This window comes from Hyla sarda, chromosome 7 (assembly GCF_029499605.1).
Source record: "Hyla sarda isolate aHylSar1 chromosome 7, aHylSar1.hap1, whole genome shotgun sequence".
NCBI lineage: Eukaryota > Metazoa > Chordata > Amphibia > Anura > Hylidae > Hyla > Hyla sarda.
Window position 1 is genome coordinate 127,337,327 of NC_079195.1, and position 23,664 is coordinate 127,360,990.

General features: G+C 41.7%; 2 protein-coding genes across 5 annotated transcripts in view; one reads left to right on the top strand and one right to left on the bottom strand.

Annotated features, from left to right (window-relative positions):
* Window positions 1-23,664, bottom strand: part of CDH23 (cadherin related 23) — a 1,135,250-nt gene that overhangs the window by 157,949 nt on the left and 953,637 nt on the right. The gene's annotated exons all lie outside the window — the stretch shown is intronic.
* The window catches only part of VSIR (V-set immunoregulatory receptor), a 58,983-nt gene that overhangs the window by 4,783 nt on the left and 30,536 nt on the right, over window positions 1-23,664 (top strand). The window contains exon 2 of one of the 2 annotated variants that reach the window (XM_056530715.1): window positions 1,878-1,976. In XM_056530715.1, coding sequence (XP_056386690.1) covers window positions 1,889-1,976 — 88 coding nt within the window. In that variant the 5' untranslated portion in view covers window positions 1,878-1,888. Of the gene's footprint in view, window positions 1-1,803; window positions 1,977-23,664 lie in introns of those variants that run through there. The other variant, XM_056530714.1, reaches the window with a different exon arrangement.

Here is a 23,664-nt window from a genome sequence, read left to right on the forward strand (position 1 = left end):
CCGCAGTGTGAACGGGTCTCGCGGAGACCCATTCACACTGATGTTGAGTTCACACCGCGGAATTCCACTCGCGGAGTTCCGCTCGTGGAATTCCGCGAGAATTCCGTAGTGTGAACATGGCCTACAACTCCCAGCATGGCCTGATACAGCCTGTGGCTCAGCAGGTGCCCCAAACCAAAACTACAGCTCCCACAATGTTGAACTATATAGTAGTATAATAGTATATGTCAGTGTTTCCCAACCTGGGGTGACTCCAGCTGTTGCAAAACTACAGCTCCCAACATGCCCGGACAGCCTACGGCTGTCCGGGCATGCTGGGAGCTGTAGTTTTGCAACAACTGGAGGTGCTCTGGTTGGGAAACACTGATATAGGTGCAATATTCCTGGAGTTGGAGGATTGGTTTGATAAATATTGCATATTTTTAATATAAAAATACCGGCAGGGTGGTCAAAATACCGGCCAGGTGCCAACCCTGATGGCATATAAGCCAGTCTTTTGGCAAAGAAATTTTTTTACAAAAAATGCTAGAATTTTTGTTCACTTTCAATAACTAAATCTGCACTAACATGTCCATTATAGTCACTGACTAGACATGACTTTTGCAACATCTAACTTGCGATATTCAAGGTTATGTCACTGTGTTACATCAGATGCAATGTAGTGGGTTGAGGTAAGGCTGCATTCACATCTCGTTTTTGCAATACGGATCCCGTATCCGGTTTCAGTGTAAAAACCACATGGAACTGTATTGCAAACCATATGTATAGACGTCATTGAAAACCGTATGCCAAATGTAGCATCCGGTTGTGTACGTTTTGCACCATTTACGGTTTTATCCGTTTTTTCCCCCGTACATAAAACCGTAGTCTACTACGGTTTCATGTCCGGGTGAAGAATCGGATACAACCCGTATACGTTTTTTTAAAATGGTGGTCAATGGGAACCGTACAGAACCGTATGTGCTTACGGTTCCATCCGGTTTTTACAATATGGTTTTGCAGTTTGCACATGCGCAGTGCACGCTGAAAGTTCTTCCCACAAATAGAACAAGAAGAACTTTATTTAATTAAGGACAAACATAAAACCATATCTGTATTTCTTTTCTTTCAAAAAACATATTAAACCTTATGCAGCCGGACATCCGTTTTCAAACCGTATATGGTTTAAAACCATACAGAGGTATATACGGTTGTACACGGCTTGAAAAAGGATGTCCGGTTGCATACGGTTTAATACGTTTTTCAAAAAATAAAACTGATACGGCTTGATGTTTGTCCTTAATTAAATAAAGTTCTTCTTGTTCTGTTTGTGGAAAAAACTTTTGGCGTGCACTACGCATGTGCAAACTGCAAAACCGTATTGTGCAAACCGGATGGAACCGTACGCACATACAGGTTATACAGGTTGTATCCGGGTTTTCACCCTGACTTAAAACTGTAGTAGACTACGGTTTTGTGTACGGGAAAAAAAATGGATAAAACCGTAAACGATGCAAAACGTACACAACCGGATGCTACGTTTGGCATACGGTTTTCAATGACATGTCTATACATACGGTTTGCAATACGGTTCCATGTGGTTTTTACACTGAACCCGGATACGGGAATCGTATTGCAAAAACGAGATGTGAATGCAGCCTGAGCTGTGTAGTAAAGAGAACTTCTGTTTACACAGAAAACCTCAGTCAACATTCACATACACGAAACTGTCTGTCCCAGCTCTGGCCTGTAGAGGGCAGTGTTCTCTCTGGTTTTCTAGGCACTGTAGAGCAGGCTATGACATTTCCTGTGTTGATCAACTCTGACTCTCACAATTGCTTGTGTCAATTCATTTGAAATGGTGGAAAAGGCATGAAAGCCTGGCAGTCTCGTTGCAGTTTTGGCAAGAATGGATTTCTCCAGGAGGTCTCCCCATCCCACCTGCAGCTTATGGAAATGTTGGAGCTTGCTTTGCCTGTCCCTGGCATTTTACCAAGGTAAGACAAACACACTTGTGTTCTAGCTCTGCCAAGGGAAAATCTAACGTGCTTGTATTCCCTTCTGTTCTGATGGAGCTTTCTGTCCTGCTAGTGAATAAGCTAGAAGGCTGGAGGGAGTAGGGCACTTCAGACAAAGTCTGGAGAAGTCACATGAATGCAATATTGGAACCACAAGGACTGTAGATCTGACTTATTTTCTGGGGTGTTATTTTTACTTTGTTACCTTTTTGGAATGTTTGTATTTAGTTATCAAAATATTTAACACAACTTAAAAATATATGCATCTATGACTTGGGTAGAGATTCCACTATACAGGTATCACCTCTATCCACCAGTCATTCTACCTAACAAAAAAAAGCTCAAATGTTAGTGGTAAATGTGATTAGCACCATGACCTTGTGACCTGCGCATTCCTAATTGAAGTTAAAGACCTCCTTCTGTGCAGCCAGCCAGCAGTGGATTGGGATCTGTCAGATCATTCTAGGAGCAGACAGAGAAGTCAAATCCAACTCATTTAAGTGCAAATAAAACCCAGCAGCCAGACAGTTGTCTTCAATGTTTACATTGGGATAGGCAGATTAAAACGTAATTGGTGATGGGGGTCAATTCAGATTGGGCATTCCTAATACAGTTTATGGTTATGGCACGTATGGAGGGCTTTATCCACGAGAAACTCTTCCTCCTCAGAAAAGGAAGATTATTTACGGTATTTAGCTTTATATTATATATTTCCTCTTTATGAAAGCTCTATCAGGGTACATTGCTACCTAGAAGAAACCAATGTGATGTGGAGTAACTGGTGGTAAGGTGTTGCGATGTCATGACGCAACTCTATATACGGGGTGGTAGGAGACTGGTGACAGTAGTAGTGTGTAATAGATTTCAATTGGTTACATCTATATTGGAAGTTTTTGTTTTAATCCTCCACACATTATTTGACACTGTCCAAACCTTTGGCAGGTCTTGCTGACTGTTTAATGTGTATGGGTTAGTCTCCTGACTTTTCCCTGACAGATATTGCTTTTTGGATTCAAGTGCCAAATCCTTGTGTTCTCTGAGGCTAAGTTTCTACTTGTTTTTTTGTCCTGCATTTTTTGGTTTGGAAAAAACGCCTGAAAAAACGCCAGTGCACTATCCTGCGTCCGGCATTTTTCCTGGCGTTTTTAATTTGTGTGGAAATTGCATTTTTGGCCCCTTTTGGCATTTTTAAAATTTTTTTTTTTTGGTACCCAAAATTTGTTGGGTACCATTAAAAAAAAAAAAAAAAAAAAAAAGGATGCAGTAGTGATGGAAAAAAAATTTATTTAACAAAATTTGTATTTTTTTTTTTATAACAAAATTTTAATTAATTTTTAATAAAGTGTGTTTCACTTTTTCCCCCTCTATTTTTGACATTTTTTGGTAGTACTACTACTCCCAGCATGGAACAGACTGTTCCATGATGGTAGTAGTAGTACCTGTACTAATAGACATATCGCCCGATGTGATCGTCCATAATATAGCAGAGATGCGGAGCGGCTCTATACAGCACTCGCATTTCTGCACTATACTCCAGCCGGTGATGTGAATAGAACATCACTCATTCATATTCCGCCCAGAGTGGGGATTGGCCGGATGGTTACAGCCAATCACTGCTCTCAGAGGGAAATATGAATCAGTGATGATCTATTCATATCGCTGTCTGGAGTATAGTGCAGAGATGTGAGTGCTGTATAGAGCTGCTCCGCATCTCTGCAATAGATAAGACGATCACAGCGAATGTCAGGAGTGATACCTGCTGTGATCTGTCCTTAACCTCAGGTACTACTACTCCCATCATGGAGCACGCTCTGCTCCATGTTGGGAGCTGTAGTACCTGCAGTTAAGGAAAGATCACAGTGGATGTCACTCCTGATACCCGCTGTGATCCCCCTGCATAATGTATAGATGCGGCCGCTCTTCTATGGTCCCCTGCACTGACGTGTATATATACACCTATTCATATTTCCCACAGAGCTGTAATTGGCTGGAACCATTTGGCCAATCGCAGCTCTCTGCGGGAAATATGAATAGGTGTGTATATATATGGCAGTGCAGGGGACCGTAGAAGAGCGGCTGGCCACATCTATATATTATACAGAAGGATCGCAACGGACCCGGGGCAATCTGTCAGTTAGTACAGGTACTACTACTCCCATCATGGAACAGTGTGTGTTCCATGCTGGGAGTAGTAGTATCACCTAAAAAAAAAAAAAAAAAGAAAAAAAAAAGTTAAAAACACTCACACTACACTTTTATTATTGCCGGCTACATTTTTAGTGCCCTGCCCGCCCACATAAATTCATCCCTGTTTAAAAATGTATAAAAATGTTGTTATAAAAAAAGATACATTTTGTTAAATACAAATTTTTCCATCACTACTGTATCTTTTTTTATTTATTATAATTTTTTTTATGGTACCCTATGAAATTTTATTTAAAAAAGTAAAAACTGCCTGAACAAATGCCAAAGTTAAAAACCACATGGCGTTTTTCTTGGCGTTTTTTTTTTTTACTCCCATAGACTTCTATGGGAAAAAACGCCACGATTTCAGGGGGAAAAAACGGCAGTGGCTCAACATGCTGCGATTTTGCAAAACCGCCAAGGAGCTGAAAAACGCCAAAAAAGAGTGAAAAAACACCAAAAGGATTAAAATAAACACCAAACTGAAAAATGCCAAGTGGAAAAAGAATTTAGCGATTTCTCATTGATTTACAGCTAACATCTGTCCGCAGCGTTTTTTGCCCAAAAAAACGCCATATGGCAAAATTGGCATTTTTCTTGGCGTTTAAAAAAAAAAAAAAAAAAAGTAGAAATTTAGCCTGAGGGATAAGCTGCCAGCATAGGAGTCCGGTAGCAGTTTACCCCTCACCTCTCCACTGAGAACACATGAACTCATAGGGGGAGATTCAAAGAAAGAGTGGTGCAGTTTCTCATAGCAACCAATCAGATTGCTTCTTTTATTTTTAGAGGCCTGTGAAATATGAAAGAAGCCATCTGGTTGCTATAGGCAACTGGGCAATTTTCCCTCTGCACAGGCTTTGATAAATCTCCCCATAAGGTTCACTTCACACCCTATTCAGGACATATCTGGAGCCAAAACTAATGGCAACAATCCTGCATTTTTCAGTCTGACCACTAGGCCTAATATTAATCTGAGACTTCCTGTTAAGTACAGATCATTTTTCAGCAGTGTTCTTATTATCACACACAGGATTACTGTGAAAGGGGACACCAGTAGAAAGACAAAGCATGTATTAACAATAGCTGATGTTCAGAGTTCAGCCTCCCCCTCCCTTTAAAAAGGCCGCACAGTAACCTTTCCAATTCATGTCAGTGGGAGAGATCTAGTCTATTGTTGCCTGTGTCTGTGGGGCTTGCTGTAAAGCCTATCAATACATCTGTTAAAAAACACTGATTATAACGATAATTACCTATCCTGTTATCTTCCTTATTCTGGGGGCAGGCTTGGTGCACGGCAGGAGCACGCTGACATCACCACTGCTGCTTACACCCTCGGTCTGGCTGGGAGCAGGCTTGGTGCACGGCAGGAGCACGCTGACATCACCACTGCTGCTTACACCCTCGGTCTGGCTGGGAGCAGGCTTGGTGCACGGCAGGAGCACGCTGACATCACCACTGCTGCTTACACCCTCGGTCTGGCTGGGAGCAGGCTTGGTGCACGGCAGGAGCACGCTGACATCACCACTGCTGCTTACACCCTCGGTCTGGCTGGGAGCAGGCTTGGTGCACGGCAGGAGCACGCTGACATCACCACTGCTGCTTACTCCCTCGGTCTGGCTGGGAGCAGGCTTGGTGCACGGCAGGAGCACGCTGACATCACCACTGCTGCTTACTCCCTCGGTCTGGCTGGGAGCAGGCTTGGGGAAGCAGCGGTGACGTCAACGTGCTCCTACTGTGCACCAAGCCTGCCCCCAGATTAAAGAAGATAACAGACAAATGGGACCACGCATCAGGGATAGCTAGTTTAGTTATCAATAGTGTCACCCACAGCACATGCCCACACCAATAGGTAAGTGCCAGTGACACTAATGACAGATTCCCTTTAATATGACAAATAAAGGTTTTAATTGATTTTATTTCTTAAAATGCTGTGGTCCATCTCTGGAATTATGATGTGCAGTATGAGTTTGAAAAATGGGAGACATCCTTAAAGGTGGAAAACAACTTTTTTTTTAAATCAACTGGTGCCAGAAAGTTAAACAGAGTTGTAAATTACTTCTATTTAAAAATCTTAATCCTTCCAATACTTATCAGCTGCTGTATGCTGCAGAGGAAGTTGTATTTCTTTCTGGAATTCTTTTCAGTCTGACACAGTGCTCTCTGCTTACGCCTCTCTGTCCATGTCAGGAAATGTCAACAGTACAAGCAAATCCCCATAGCAAACATCTCTTATCAGCTGCTGTATGCACCACAGGAAGTTGTATTTCTTTTTGGAGATTGTTTCAGTCTGACCACACTGCTCTCTGCTGACCCCTCTGTCCATGTCAGGATCTGGACAGATCCTGACATGGACAGAGGTGTCAGCAGAGAGCACTGTGGACAGACTGAAAAGATCTCCAGAAGGAAATACAACTTCCTGTAGTGCATACAGCAGCTGATAAGTACTGGAAGGATTTAAATTTTTAAATAGAGATTTACAATATATAATTTACAAACAAAAAAATGTTTTCCATCAGAGTATCCCTTTATAAAGAGGATAAAAAAAAAAATTAAAAATTAAAAATAGAGCTAATTTCTTCCAAAACCGCAAAACCTCTGTCTTCAGGTTGGGTGTTGTTCTGCAGCTCAGTTCCGTTGAAGTGAATGGAGCCAAGTTGTAATACCGCACAACATGAGGACAGAGGTGGTGCTGTTTTTGGAAGAAATTAGCTCTGTTTTTCTGTCCCTGGATAAGCCCTTTAAGGCAATAAAACATACATGACAGACTTGAATCTGAACCACTTAAGGTCTTTACAAAACAGGAATCCATTATGGCTATAGACTTCCACTGCACTGTTACAAGAAAGGAGCTATGAGACAAGGGCACAGCTAAAGGCTCATGAGCCCTGGTACACAAATTCAGCTCCCTCCTCCCCAAGGGAAACCTCTCTTTACAACTGTCTGTAACTTTCTGCTGCATCCATGGCAATGGTCTTTGTAAGCCTTTGTAGCTAGTAAGTGGGGTAGTTAAGAAATAAAGCACTGTTCCCTCTAAGCTAAGCAATAAAATCAGCTAGAAAACAGCCAGAGATATAACATTGAACAGTATTCAGGTGTAGTGCCGGGAATGTTACTGTACATCGCTGGTGGTCTTAGTCAGTGAAGAGGTTAAAGTCAGAATAGTTTGTGATCTAGACAGTAAGCAGGTAAATGTAAGGATCCGAGGTGGTCTACGGCAGTGAAGGGGTTGATGTTAGCATGCTTTGTGGCCTAGGATAGGGAAGAGGTAAAAGTAAGGATCTCAGGTTGTTTAGGGCAATGAAGAGGGTAATATGGATCTGTGGTGCTCCAAGTCAAAGAGGGGTCACACGTATCATGCGGTTGATGCTGCATATCTGCGGTTATTCACCACTCCAGGCTTCAGTGTTGTCCGGCTGCATCTTATATTTTCCTTCCTGAATTTATTATAGAGATGAGTGCCTAGAAGGTCATACAGAGAACTGTGTGGGTGTACCCACATAGCCACACAGCCATAGCATATTATGGAAAAAAAATCGAAGAAAGCAATTGCCAAGTCAGGCTGAAATGTGGTACTGAAGTGTGTAGTACTTGAAACTACAGCTCAGAGCAACTGTAATGATGCTGGGACTTGTTTCACAAGCCAGAAAGGTGCAGGACACTGTGAGGGTCATATTCAAAATGCTTCATGTCGAAAATGTTGCGTTTCACGCCAAAATTTTGGCGCAAAAAAGTTTGCATCAGATATTCAAAGTGTTTTAAATGAAAATGAGCCAAGGTTTACACTAGTCGCGCCAGTTTTGTGAAAGTGGGCGTGGTTATGTAAATTTCATGTTTTACAAAGGGGGTATTCCAAGAAAAAAATTATTTTTTATATATCAACTGGCTCCAGAACGTTAAACAGATTTGTAAATTACTTCTAATAAAAAATCTTAATCCTTCCAATAATTATCAGCTGCTGAAGTTTAGTTGTTCTTTTCTGTCTGTCAACAGTGCTCTCTGCTGACATCTCTGCTTGTCTCGGGAAGAGGTTTGCTATGGGGACTTGCTTCTACTCTGGACAGTTCCTGAGACAGGTGTCATCAGAGAGCACTAAGACAGAAAAGAAAAACTCAACTTCAGCAGCTGATAAGTACTGAAAGGATTAAGATTTTTTAACAGAAGTAATTTACAAATCTGTTTAGCTTTCTGGAGCCAGTTGATATATAAAAACATTTTTTTTTCCTTGATAACCCCTTTTAAGAGTCCATTTGACATAAAAAAAAATTCACACCAGCTCTTTACTTGCGTAGAAATCACAGAAATAGTTTTTTTTTTGTTTTTTTTTTTTAGGGGGGGGGGGGGGAGGTGTTATTTAACTAATTCTTGAAAAATAATTATTGGAAAATTAATTAAAATAAATAATAATAGTTTTCATTGTCACTGCACCTGCAGTCACATTTAACCCCTGTATATGAGCACTAGTAATCATGGAATATTGTGAGATGCTTCTGCCAGAATTCTCCGTGATTGAAAATTTGGTGCCAAAATCAGCAATTTTGGTGCAAAAAAAATTTAAGTTGGTGGTAAAAAAAATTGGTCCCAAAATCAACAATTTTGGCACGAAAAGCAAAACAAAAGTGGCACGAACATGAACCCTTACATATTTTCAAAGCAGCACAAGAGACCTGAGGAGAAAAAAAAGTGTGATTAATATCACAGAAATTACAGTAGTTTTTGAATATCTCCCCCCATCTTCCTACAGACTTTATAAGGGACTATAGTGCTGATTGGTTGAACTCACAGGCAGAATAAACCTTTTTGTCCAGTGACTCACAGGTGACATTATGAAAACCTCTGCCGAGGAAAAGCTGACTAGTTGCCCATAGCAACCAATCAGATAGCTTTTTTCATTTTTGAAAAGGCCTCTGAAAAATGTAAGAATCAATCTGATTGCTTGCTATATTCTCTGGTTGGAGTTGTTCATTTTTTTTTTTTCCATTCTTCCCAGATCGCCATTAAAGGGGTACTCCACCCCTAGAAATCTTATCCCCTATCCAAAGGATAGGGGATAAGATGTCTGATCGCGGGGGTCCCACCGCTGGGGACCCCCGCAATATAGCATGCAGCACCCACCTGTATCTGCTTCCGGGAAGCGCTGGAGGTTCCGGCTCCCTACCACGTGGATGGAAGATCGTGACGTCACGACTCCGCCCCGTGTGACGTCACGCCTGGCCCCCTCAAAGCAAGTCTATGGGAGGGGGCGTGACTGCATCACGCCCCCTCCAGTAAACTTGCATTGAGGGGGCGGGGCGTGACATCACACGGGGCGGAGTCGTGACGTCACTATCTTCCGTCCCCATGGTAGGGAGCCAGAACCTCCAGCGCTTCCCGGAAGCAGATACAGGTGGGTGCTGCATGCCATTTTATAGGGGATAAGATGTCTAAGGGTGGAGTACCCCTTTAAGACTTCTAGCTGCATCTCAATTATGCCCAGATGTCTTTAAGTCCTTACCCTCTATACTAGCTCCAAAGACAAGACAAGCTGGTGTTCACACTACATTATTTCTAAAAATTCCACTTTGAAATTCCACTTGGAAATTCCAGTGCAGTGGTGTCAATGGGGTTCCGCTGGAAATGCACACATGGCATTTCAGAGGTGGACATACCGCCACTGAAATTCTGTTGACAAAAGAATGATCATTCTTTCAGCAGTTACTGTTCTCAGGTTTGGCAACAGGAAAGTAAAAAAAGGGAAGAAAAAAAAGTATTGGGAGGACTGGAGTGGCAGTACTGGATGTAGGGGGAATAAAACAGTGGAGAGTAGCATTTCTTCTTTTTCTTTATAACAATATCAGGCTGTGAAATAAACATCTTAAATAATTCGGACAACTCCTTAACTAATTAAATTTTGCCACTATGCCCCCTTAAGTAATTAAGTACATTGTGCCTCAGGCATCGCTTCCGTGGGATGGCTGGAATGCCATCTGAATTTTTGCTCCCGAAGACAGAGCGAACATCAGAGCCCAGTGTAATCTGCATCAGTTGGGGCAGCGTTGTGGAGGAGACCTGGGGATGATGACTACCCTTCTTGGTGGCACAGTGGTCTCAACCCTGTGCTCCAGAATTACAGGTTATGAACTCCTAGCCTGCCCATGGTAGAGGTTGTCATCTCACAACAACTAAAAGATAGAGAACTGGGGGAACATAGTTTATTTGATAATATACCGGTAAGTTACTGCCAAATAATGCAGTGGTTGCAGCTACCTATGGTCAGGCTGGGACAGCTGTAATAGGGATATGTATACATGCTAATATGCCTATCTGAGGGTAGGTAAAGAAATCCCGGCACTCACAAATGATGCTAAGTCACCTTGGGTGTTTATTCACACATAGAGAAAAGGTGTTGCGACTCGCAGGACGTGTTTTGGCCAACAGGTGGCCTTTAAAGGCCACCTGTTGGCCAAAACGCGTCCTGCGAGTCGCAACACCTTTTCTCTATGTGTGAATAAACACCCAAAGTGACTTAGCATCATTTGTGAGTGCCGGGATTTCTTTACCTACATTTGCTGACTACTTGTCCGCAGGCACCACTCCATTGAGATGAGTGCCGACTCCCTGCTACCTCTATATGCCTATCTGAGGCCGGCCTAATATCTAAAATGTAATTCAAGTAAATTGTCAGGCAGCGGAGAAGAGAACAGCTTAAATGAGAGGAAAAAGTGGCTTGCAGAAAGATTGGCAACTTTTGCACACCGGAAAATTGCCATAATAAATTTCCCACCATGATGTTTCTTGGTCAATTTTAAAATGTTAAAATTTCTGCTAAGACTTACAGAACCCAAATGAAAAAAAAATGGCCACTATACAAAAAAATGTTCGAATATGATGATCGAAAGATCATTTCTTTATTTATAGTTTATTTATACAATATTTTCATCCAAAACTAACATTTGGCAGAGTCACAAAAAAGATAAGCAAACTATGTTATTGGTTCCTGTGTGTGTGTGTGTGTGTGTGTGTGTGTGAGATGTGTGTGTGTGTGTGTGTGTGTGTGTGTGTGTGTGGGTGTAGGTTAGGAGGGTTCTGGACTAACATTCCCATCTTCTTTTAACATTATATAAAATGTCGTTTGATAATAACAAAAACTCATAGTCACACAGAACTTGCTTATCTTATTTAGTCCCACCCCGGAACACTCACTTCACATTAAACTAGCATAAACAATGCTAGTACTATCTGTGCACAAAACTTTCCTGCAAAAATCAGACTGTTGGCAAGTATGAAGAGGGAAGTGCACACTGAATTTCAGACTTATATAGCAGTCTGGATTTCTATTTTTCTGTTGCTATGGCAAGATCTACTGTATGTATAGAGTCAGATATGGGGGGGGAGGGGTTGTGTGAGAGACGACAATTTAATTTATTAATAAATTACATACAATGTAAGGGTCACGGGTATACAATAACATTTAATACTGTTGAATAAATTATAATAATAATAATAGATTAAAATTTAAGGGGTACCAAACGGCATTGTTTTTTTATTCTCCCTTTATGCTTAGGCTGCCGCCATAAAAAAATAAAATAAGTAAAAAACCTATTGGGTCCTGAAATTCATATAGATGCTGTCCTTGATCGGATTTAGAATTGCAGAGCAACAGTCTAACCAAAGAACTACAATGCTGTTCAGCCTGTGTTAATCAAAGGGTCAAACTTACATCAGGTGTCAAGTGCAACTAAATTCAATCCAGGTTGGAACATGGAAATGCTTAAATGAGCACTGTCAGATACAAAACTTTTTTATATGTTCTACATCTTGGCAAAACATTTAACAATTCCTAATATACTTCATAAGAATTGTATTTTCTTTTCTTCTCCTCTGTGCTCTCTCCTGTCTGATAGGACTCCTTTGTGCTCTCTCCTGTCCGATAGCACTCCTCTGTGCTCTCTCCTGTCTGGGTTTTAGGTTTGGGTCAGCTGCATAGGCTGTATCAGGGCATGCTTGTGGTAAAATTTGATGCCTCGACTTCGGGTGGGCTTATACTTGAGTATATATGGTATCTCTCTTATTGGCATAAGAAAAAAGTTTAAGAGCCCTGTTACACAGAGAGATTATTAGCTGAATAGGCAGATACCTGTCCTGTGTAATAGACCCCATTATCAGCTGAAGATCAAGCGAAAACTCGTTCGTTGGCTGATCACATAGTTTAAATGGTACCGGTCAGTAGTAATAAAAATTTATGTTATAGATTAGCCTATTTTAATTACCTTTCTGATATACTTCTTAACATTTTTATGTAAGTTTCTTTTAAATTAACCCCTAAAAGTCTGGCCACCAAGGGTCCTGCCTGCAGTCTTGTTTGCAGATTGTCTCATAAAGCAGCCTGGCAGAGACAAATGTTGGAGAAATGCAGGCAGGACATTAGCTCAGCACAGTGTATAGAGTGTATAGTAGAGTTCAGAGAGCTGAGGGAGGTGTGTGCGGCCTATGCCTATCACAGCCCATCTCACAATGAACTGCTCTTGGCTGTGTGTAGCAGAATGAGGGAGGAAGTTTTCCTCTGCAGTGCTCCAGATGATGTCACAGCCTGCTGAAGAACGCCCCTTCCCAGTATGTGAAGCTGTCTGAGACTAAGTAAAAAACACAGAACATTATGATGGTAGAAAACTAAAAAAATAATAAAAATAAAGGCAGGTGGTGGTTTATTATGATGGTATAATAAACGAGAAAAGAGAAAAGGCACACGTGCCCCTAGTGCGGTACTGTAAGAAAGTTTTTTTGGCAAATGTACAAATTTACACTTACCAGAATGTGTTGTGATGAGGGCACAACACTATATGAAGCATAGGAAATGAAGAGGCTCTGCGTGCAGCCTGGATCCTCCGGTTGGGACCACGCTCACCGGTTCGTAGTAGCAGCAAAAAAATGGCACAAATAAAGTTGGATCCTAGTCAGGCACAGAGCAGTGGAAGAACAATTTATTTGGTACACAACAGCAATGCGTTTCTTGCCCATAAAGGGCACTTCATCAGGCAATAAACCTTATGTAGTTTATCAATGTACCACGGATCGTTTTTCCACTGCACTGCGCCTGACTAGGATCCAACTTTTTTTGTGCCATTTTTTTGCTGCTGTTTATTATGATGGGGGAGTTAACTGGAAGGATAATAAAATTTAACAAGATCATGACAGGTACTTTTTAAAGATTCTTGCTTATCAACTATTAATAGGGGATGAGCAGCCTACAAATGATGAAGTGTATAGAAAATGTAACACACACAATCCAAGTTGTGCAGCCACTCCAGCTTTATTACTGAGCAATCTAAAAGGCTCTTTAAAAGGGTACTCCACCCCTAGACATCCTTTGGATAGGGGATAAGATGTCTGATCACCCTGCTTCACCTGGTGTTCGTTTAGAGCGTCGGGTGCAGCGCCGGAGGTTCGAGATGTCACGGCCGTTCCCCGCTTGTGATATCATGCCCACGCCCCCTCAATGCAAGTTACATAGTTACATAGTTAGTACGGTCGAAAAAAGACATATGTCCATCAAGTTCAACCAGGGAATTAAGGGGTAGGGGTGTGGCGGGATATTAGGGAAGGGATGAGATTTTATATTTCTTCATAAGCATTAATCTTATTTTGTTCCAGGAATGTATCTAATCCTGTTTTAAAGCTGTTAATTGTTCCTGCTGTGACCAGTTCCTGAGGTAGACTGTTCCATAAGTTCACAGTTCTCATGGTAAAGAAGGCGTGTCGCCCCTTGAGACTAAACTTTTTCTTCTCCAGACGGAGGGAGTGCCCCCTCGTCCTTTGGGGGGGTTTAACCTGGAACAGTTTTTCTCCATATTTTTTGTATGGGCCATTAATATACTTATATACGTTTATCATATCCCCCCTTAAACGTCTCTTCTCAAGACTAAACAATTGTAACTCCTTTAATCGCTCCTCATAGCTAAGATGTTCCATTCCCCATATTAGTTTAGTCGCGCGTCTCTGCACCCTTTCCAACTCCGCAGTGTCCCTTTTATGGACAGGTGCCCAAAACTGAACAGCATATTCCAGGTGAGGCCGTACCAATGCTTTATAAAGGGGGAGTATTATGTCCCTGTCCCTTGAGTCCATGCCTCTTTTGATACATGACAATATCCTGCCGGCTTTGGAAGCAGCAGCCTGACATTGCATGCTATTTTGTAGTCTGTGATCTACAAGTACACCCAGATCCTTCTCTACCAGTGACTCTGCCAGTTTAATCCCCCCTAAGACATACGATGCATGCAGGTTATTAGTACCCAGATGCATAACTTTACATTTATCCACATTGAACCTCATTTGCCAAGTGGATGCCCAGACACTTAGTCTATCCAAGTCATCTTGTAACCTATGCACATCCTCTATAGACTGTACTGTGCTACAAAGCTTGGTGTCATCTGCAAAGATAGAAACAGAGCTGTTAATACCATCCTCTATATCATTAATAAATAAATTAAACAACAGCGGGCCCAGTACAGAACCTTGGGGTACACCACTAATAACCGGGGACCAATCAGAGTACGAATCATTGACCACCACTCTCTGGGTACGATCCATGAGCCAGTGTTCAATCCAGTTACAAACTAAAATTTCCAAACCCAAAGACCTTAACTTACCTGTCAGACGTCTATGAGGGACAGTATCAAACGCTTTAGCAAAATCCAGAAACACTATATCCACAGCCATTCCTCTGTCAAGGCTTCTACTCACCTCTTCATAAAAGCAAATTAGATTGGTTTGACAACTTCTATCCTTAGTAAACCCATGCTGGCTATCACTTATAATACAATTATCCCCTATGTATTCCTGTATGTAATCCCTTATAAGTCCTTCAAACAATTTACCCACAATGCACGTTAAACTTACCGGTCTATAGTTTCCTGGGGAAGACCTAGAGCCCTTTTTGAAGATTGGCACCACATTCGCCTTGCGCCAGTCCCTTGGCACAATACCAGACACCAGAGAATCTCTAAATATCATGAACAGGGGTACAGATATTACTGAACTTACCTCTCTAAGAACTCTTGGGTGTAGTCCATCCGGTCCTGGGGATTTGCTTACATTTATATCACTTAACTTACCTTGTACCATCTCTACATTAAGCCAGTTCAGTACATTACATGATGTGTTACCAGCACCGACCTGGCCAATGTCAATGTCAAGTATATGGGAGGGGGAGTAACGGTGATGTCATGAGCCTCCGCATCGCCTGTCATCCGGCACGGAGCAAACTTTGCTCCATGTACTGGATGTCTGGGGTGCCGCAGCCGAGATTGCGGGGGTCCCCAACAGCTGCACCCCTGTGATCAGACATCTTATCCCCTATCCTTTGGATAGGGGATAAGATGTCTATGGGCAGCGTACCCCTTTAAAGAGAAATGATCTAGTTGATCAGCGCTTGCATCAGGCAGTAATCTGCCCTTTTATTACCACCTTAATTCGATGTCCCTCCCTTTAGGGTAGTGGTCTGCAACCTTTTGTTCTTGTCTTGTAAGCTATAATTAACTTTGAGTAATGGTTGGGCACCATAATATACTAAGAAATGGAAAACATATATTGTATACTAAACTTTATACTATGACTTTGAAAACATTTGCTTGTCAATATTGACATTGGTTTTATACCATCCAAATTCACACTGTTTGGTTGGTACGATATGTCCTTAATATATGTTGGCAGTACATGTGGTTATAGCTCAGACTCCTATGGATTGCCACACAGCATGGGGATACGAGACACGGGTTAGGGACCACTGCTTTCGGGTATAGTCATAAGTGGCAGATTTGTGGAAGTTTTGGCAGCAAGCACATTAATTTATGCAAAGACCAAAGAATGGCACAGTTGCAGGACTTTTCTGCACCTAATTTGCCATACAAATGATAAATACACTTTTTAGGCTGATATATTTCTCTTTTAGCTATGCTGGAAAAGTAAAAAAAAAAAAAAAAAAAAAAAAAAAAAAAAGGAAATGATTACTGTAAAAATAAATGCTGTACTTTTTCCAAATACCTTCTTGTGCAAGAAGAAAAAACCTGAACATTATTGTAGGCTATGAGGACAATACATTGTCATGGAAATGTATTTCTACATAGCAAGGGCCACGCAGCACTACACGGTCTGAAAGAGACCATTAAGTGGGATCCTGGGCAGCCAAGACTGTAATAGCACAGAAGCACTCCAAAATTCTAGTCCTCCTCTTTGTAAGCATACAAGTATTTAGAACTATCAGGTTCTATACACAAAATTGCTTTTCTTGTAATACTGCTGCATAATAACTATCACCTTGTATTTTATCTCTAACCATGAATGCAAACTGATTGGAATAGACATCAGGTATCACTATTGCTCATTTTAAGTGAAAACTTTTTTTTTTCTTTTGCGAGCAATTGACATTTAGAGCAGACCTATAGAAAAGGAACATCAGGAGTTTCATTCAGAGAAGTATTATGGCTGACAATTATACTTAACCCCTTTCTGACACAGCCACTTGGGCCACAGTTTTAGTATTTCATCTTAGCCTTTTAAAAGTCATAGCCTTTTATTTTTCAGTTGACCTAGTCGTGTGGGGGCTTGTTTTTTTTTTGCGGGACAGGGGTTGTATTTTTAATAGCCACCTGTAATGTATCACAATGTAGACTGGATGTCTCTTATGTGTATGAACTGTACAGAAATGTATCCATGGTTGACAACCTTGCTGCCACATCATGGGGGCTGATTGGGTGACAGGGGGTCTAACTTCTTAGATCCATGTAGATAGGGGATTAATTGCCATAAAGAAAATGGAATATATATAAATACTAATATAGGTCCCAATACATATAACTGAAAAATTAGCAGATAATGTTGATCTCATCGAAGCAACAGTTTAATGCATATGGTGGCCTTCTGATGATGATTTCAGTGGAAAAAAGTTTATATTCGATTGCAACTGCTCAACCCTTTTGTTTTTGGGGGAGATAATCCGCCACCAGGGTCTTGCAGCAACAGACCCCTCTTCTCTCCATACTGAACACATGAGCATTTAGTCAAGCCGCATGTTAATGTGTATGGGGGGAATAGGAGAGTGAGGCTAACAGAGAATTTGTCCGACTTTTACTAAACATGTATGGGCACCTTATAGATGTAATATAGTTATAGAACTATACTAGATTTTCCAGACCCAGTCTATGAAGGCTAATATACAAGGCAGTTACCATATAATTGTGTTTTAATCCCACAACATTTAGTGTGATGGAAAGTACCTCTCCATCCATTTGTTGGTGAGCCTGTGCTTAAACACCGCAGTTAATCTGAACATATCAGTTCATCTCTGTTTATTTTTGCCTGTTGAAGTATATGGACCTTGGGAATTCACAGGGTCATCAGCAAGACAAAAGATATAGAGCGCAACAATGTCTGTTAGCAGTCATTGAATAGATCTAAACAGCAACCAAATATCCACACAAAAAAGGGAAGAAATGTCATGTATATGGGCTTGATGATAACAGATGTTTATGGCAAATCCATTGGCATCTGAAGACAGTGGTGACTGCAAAGAGGAGAAGCAGGCATGATATACTGTGAATGATGGTGGTTTCCTTTACTACTGTCCAATGATTTATAGAAAATGCTGAGCTGTAATATTGGCAGGTAAACCATAGAACTGTATATAAAGCATTATATTGCTGAGGCCCATAGTATTATGATGTAACTGTTTCATAATGCATAATAAGCACAAAAAGAATATCGTTCGACGGCCCTAAAATTAGGCAGAAAACATATGTGCCAATAGGCAAACTAATAACCTTGTCTTCCGACAGTAGTAGATAAGACTTAGTTAAGCATTGTTGAGAAACAAGGCAGTTAGTTTGTCTATTGGCAAATGTGTTTGCTGTTTCATAATGCCTCCCAGTAAAGGTCCCTTCATGGTATGTATGTATGAATAGCCATACTAAGTCATCTATTCCATATTTCCCCACTGCAGACAGTTCCGAGGGAGATCTACAATTGGTACTACACTGCTCAAAAAAATAAAGGGAACACCTAAACAACACATTGTAACTCCAGGTCAATAACACTTCTGTGAAATCACACTGTCCACTCAGGAAGCAACACTGATTGACAATCAATTTCACATGCTGTTGTGCAAGTGGAACAGACAATAGGTGGAAATTTTATAAGCAATTAGCAAGACCCCCCCCCCCAATAAAGGAGTGGTTCTGCAGGTGGTGACCATAGACCACTTTTCAGTTGCTATGCTTTCTGGCTGATGTTTTGGTCAATTTTTAATGCTGGTGGTGCTTTCACTCTAGTGGTAGCATGAGACGGAGTCTACAACCCACATAAGTGGCTCAGGTAGTGCAGCTCATCCAGGATGGCACATCAATGCAAGCTTTGGCAAGAAGGTTTGTTATGTATGTCAGCGTAGGGTCCAGTGCATGGAGGCGCTACCAGGAGACAGGCCAGTACATCAGGAGACGTGGAGGAGGCCATAGGAGGGCAACAACCCAGCAGCAGGACCGCTACCTCCGCCTTTGTGCAAGGAGGAGCAGGAGGAGCACTGCCAGAGCCCTGCAAAATCACCTCCATCATGTGTCCACTCAAACGGTCAGAAACAGACTCCATGAGGGTGGTATGAGGGTCTGACATCCACAGGTGTGGTTTGAGCTTACAGCCCAACACCGTGCAGGACGTTTGGCATTTGCCAGAGAACACAAAGATTGGCAAATTCGCCACTGGCGCCCTGTGCTCTTCACAGATGAAGGCAGGTTCACACTGAGCACAGGTGACAGACATGACAGAGTCTGGAGACGCCATGGAGAATGTTCTGCTGCCTGCAAAATCCTCCAGCATGACTGGTTTGGCAGTGGGTCAGTAATGGTGTGGGGTGACATTTCTTTGGGGGCCGCACAGCCCTCCATGTGCTTGCCAGAGGTAGCCTGACTGCCATTAGGTACCGAGAAGAGATCCTCAGACCCCTTGTGAGACCATATGCTGGTGTGGTTGGCCCTGGGTTCCTTCTAATGCAAGACAATGCTAAACCTCATGTGGTTGGAGTGTGTCAGCAGTTCCTGCAAGAGGAAGGCATTGATGCTATGGACTATCCAGCCAGTTCCCCAGACCTGAATCCGATTGACATCATGTCTCACTCCATCCACCACAGACTGTCCAGGAGTTGGCGAATGCTTTAGTCCAGGTCTGGGAGGATATCCCTCAGGAGACCATCCGCCACCTTTATCAGGAGCATGCCCAGGCATTGTAGGGAGGTCATACGGGCATGTGGAGGCCACACACACTACTGAGCCTCATTTTGACTTGTTTTAAGGATATTACATCAAAGTTGGATCAGCCTGTAGTGTGATTTTTCCACTTTGATTTTGAGTGTAATCCAGACCTCCATGGGTTTATAAATTTGATTTCCATTGATAATTTTTGTGTGATTTTGTTGTCTGCACATTCAACTATGTAAAGACAAAAGTATTTCATACGATTAGTTCATTTGTTCAGAACTAGGATGTGTTAACTTAGTGTTCTCTTTATTTTTTTGAGCAGTGTATTTAAACCCATTGCTGTGACACTTGCAATGTAGCTCTGGGGGCCTCTCATTTCTCTTCATAGTCTCTGAGATATTTATTCACTTTGATTGGAGTCACCTGTGGTAAATTCAGCTGATAGACAAACTTTGAAAAGACATAGCCCAGTGTATATATAAGGTCTTACAGCTGACAATGCATATCAGAGCAAAAACCAAAGCCATGAGATGGAAAGAACTGCCAATAGAGCTTAGAGTCAAGATTTTGTTGTGACACAGATCTAGAGAAGCGTACAAAAATATTTCTGCTGTACTGAAATTTCCCCAAAACACAATGGCCTTGATAGTTTTGATATTTTTAAATTTTTACATTTTGGAACAACCAGGACACTTTTGAGAGCTGGGCGCCTCACTAAAGGGCCATGGAAATAAGGATGACCAAGAACCATATGGTCACTCTGGCTGGGTCCAAAGAATCCAGGTGAAGATGGGAAAAACTTTCAGAAGGTCAACATCACTACAGGACTCCACTAATCTGGGCTTTATGGCAGAGTGACCATAAATAAGCCTTTCATTAGTAAAATACATAAAAGCCCACCTCTCTGGTCTGAAAAAAAACCAAAATATAACTTTCTGGCCTCAATCCTAAGCCCCATGTCTAACTGGGCATTGCTCAGCTGCCCAATACCATCCCTATTGTAAAGCATGGTGGTGGCATCAGCGGCTAGGACAGGGAGACTGTTCAGGGTTGAGGGAAAGCTGAACGGAGCACAGAACAGAGATAATCTTAATGAAAGCCTGATCCAGAGTGTGCTGGACTTTGGACTGGGCCAAATATTTGCCTACCAACAAGACAGTGTCCCTAAGTACACAGTAAAGACAACACAGGAGTGGCTTAGGGACAACTCTGTCAATGTCAGAGTCCTAACTTTAACCTAGTCAAATACCTCTGGAGAGACCTGAAAATTGCTTCCACCAATAGTCTCCATCCCACCTGACAGAGCTTGAGAGGATCTGCAGAGAAGAATGGCAGAAAATCCCCAAATCCAGGTGTGTTACCTTTGTGACATCATACCCAAGACAACTGGAGGCTGTAATCCCTGCCAAAGGGGCTTCAACTAAGTAAACGGCCTACATACAATGCAAGTTAGTTTTTACTTTTCAATAAATAAGGAAAGATTTATAATATTAAGTTTTCACTTTGTCATGAGATATTACATGAGGAGGGGAACTTGATTTTTTTTTTATTATACAGCTATAACACATAGCTGCAATATAACACAATCTGAAAAAAGTGAACAGGTCCAAGGACTTTCCAGATGCACTGTATATCCTATAAAACTAAAAAAGATAAGTCTTTATCATGGGTGTGACTATATCTTCAACACTCCTACAGCTTCAATGCTAATTTGTGACTTCTGCAGGAAGTTACAGTGGGGCAAAAAAGTATTTAGTCAGACACCAATTGTGCAAGTTCTCCCACTTAAAAAGATGAGAGAGGCCTGTAATTTTCATCATAGGTACACTTCAACTATGAGACATAATGAGAAAAAAATCCATAAATCATATTGTCTGATTTTTAACCTCTTAAGGACACAGGGCGTACCTGTATGCCCTGAGTCCGCTCCCTTTCTATAACACGGGGACCCGTGGCTAATGCGCGGCACTGATCGCGGTGCAGTGCGCTATTAACCCTTTATATGCGGTGTTCAAAGGTGATCGCCGCATCTAAAGTTTAAAGTAAACTACTCCTGGCTAGCTCAGTAGGCTGTTCGGGACCACAGCGGCAACCCGAACAGCTGGAGGACACAAGGAGGGTCCCTAACTTCCTCCTATATGTCCAATCGCCGAATGACTGCTCCATGCCTGAGATCCATGGATGAAGGTCTCATAATCGAAACACGTGTTGGGGTGGCGGCATCCTGGGACGCTCTGACTCTTGCAAACAGATAAGAGACAGATATCTATCTTTTGTCATCTGTCCATTTCTGCAGCTCTGAGCATGATATAGACCTTGCAGATATCCTTTAAGCAGTTTTAAGAGTAAATTATGGAGTGGCAGGAGGAAATAGTTGGAAAAGTGGAGAAAGAAGCCTTTTCTCTCATATAATGTATATTCTGCCTGCTGAAGAGGACCCACAAAGATAAATCAAAGCTTCCCTCTCATCTCTGACCGCCCATATACAGATCAAAGCAGCTGTCCCATGTGTAAATACCAGTGTACTTACTGTTGTATCTCTACAGTGCTGCATTTTAATTCCCCCTTTCTTTAGTTTCTCAGCTGCAGTGTGTGTAACCCCTTCATTGCTGCTGTTTCATGCATTTCACAGTGAAAGCACTAAAATCACCTTATCACCACTGTAAAGAATTTATTTAACCAAATCACTCAGCTTTTTAAAAATATTTTGCAATAACAGATAAGCTTTAAAGGTGGCCTTACTACAAAACCTTTTTTCATAGGTCACTTTTAAGTATTTGTACTCTGCTTTGATGTTCCGTTTGAAATTTGCAGTAGTGGTAAAAATCCAATACTGTGATTAAAGCAGTAGAAATTGTCCCTAATGGATCATAGGGGCCATGGTAGTCTAAATCACCTTCAGAGAAGCCTAGATTTAACTGCCACATAGGAAAATTAAAACAGAACTGTATTCCAGGTCATTGGAATAGCCCGCAGTTCACAATCAGACACCAGTATTCCCAGTTGATCATATAAGACTCCATGATTTCTTTAGGCTGGGATGTAAATGGACATCATGGTTGGACATGATCAGCAAAAATATTCTGTTGCCTTTAAATTATGCTCAATTGGGACTTAGAGGCTCAGCATGTGCCAAGAAAATACACCAGCCTGAACCATTGATGCAATATAGGATGGATCCATGTTTCATTTTGTCTATGCCAGATTCTAACCCTGTCATCTGAATGTTGCAGCTGGAATCGAGATTTACCAGACCAGGCAACATTCGTCCAATTGACAATGGCATTTAGTGTGAATGGCAGTCTCAATTTCCTGTTTTTAGCCGACAGGGATGGCACCAAGTGGGGTTTTCTTCTGCTTTAGCCTATCTGCTTCAAGATACGACATGATGTGCATTCAGAAATGGTATTCTGCATACCTTGGTTGTAACATGTAACTATATAAGTTACTGTTGCCTTTCTGTCATCTTGAATTTTGGCCACACAATTTCCACATACTGGATATGTTCTTTTTCTGACCACTCTTTATAAGTCCTAAAGGTGGTTTTGCATGACAATTTCAGTAGATCAACAATTTCTGAAATACTCAGACCAGCTTGTGTGCCACCAAGCCACATCTAAAGGCACTAAAACTTCAAAGTTGTCTTGACCACATTTCCATGCCAAATTGCTTAGGGTGAACCATGTAGTTGTCCTGGAGTGGCCCAGCAAGAGAGACCTGACTTGAACCCAATAGACCATCTCTGGAGATAACTGTCTATGACTTCCGCTAATGGTCCCCATCCAATCTGACAAAGCTTGAGAGGAAAATGGCAGAAAATCCCCAAATCCAGGTTTGCAAACATTGTGGCATCGTATCTAAGAAGACTGGAGGCTATAATAGCTGTCAAAGGTGTTTCAACTAAGTACTGAGCTAAGGGTATCAATGCAGAAAATACAAAGCAAAGAAAAAACGGTGCACACATAGTGGTGAAAAGGCAAGCAAGATAAGGATGGCACCTTACCAAGGGGTGTTATGCTGAGGGCACAACACTTGTATGCATGTGTAGGAGAAAATAATGAATTCCGCAGCTCCTGGCTCCCTCAGAGTCCACAGTCAGGTCACAGGTACTAAAATGAACATCACAGGGTACTTGTGCAGAAGAAAATGGGAACATCTTATTCGGGCACAGGAATCAGAGAGGACCGGACCAATGGTGAAATAGGAACGCTACTTCATTGTAAAAACATCAGCGGTGCAACGTCTATCCCCTGTATGTCAGTGCT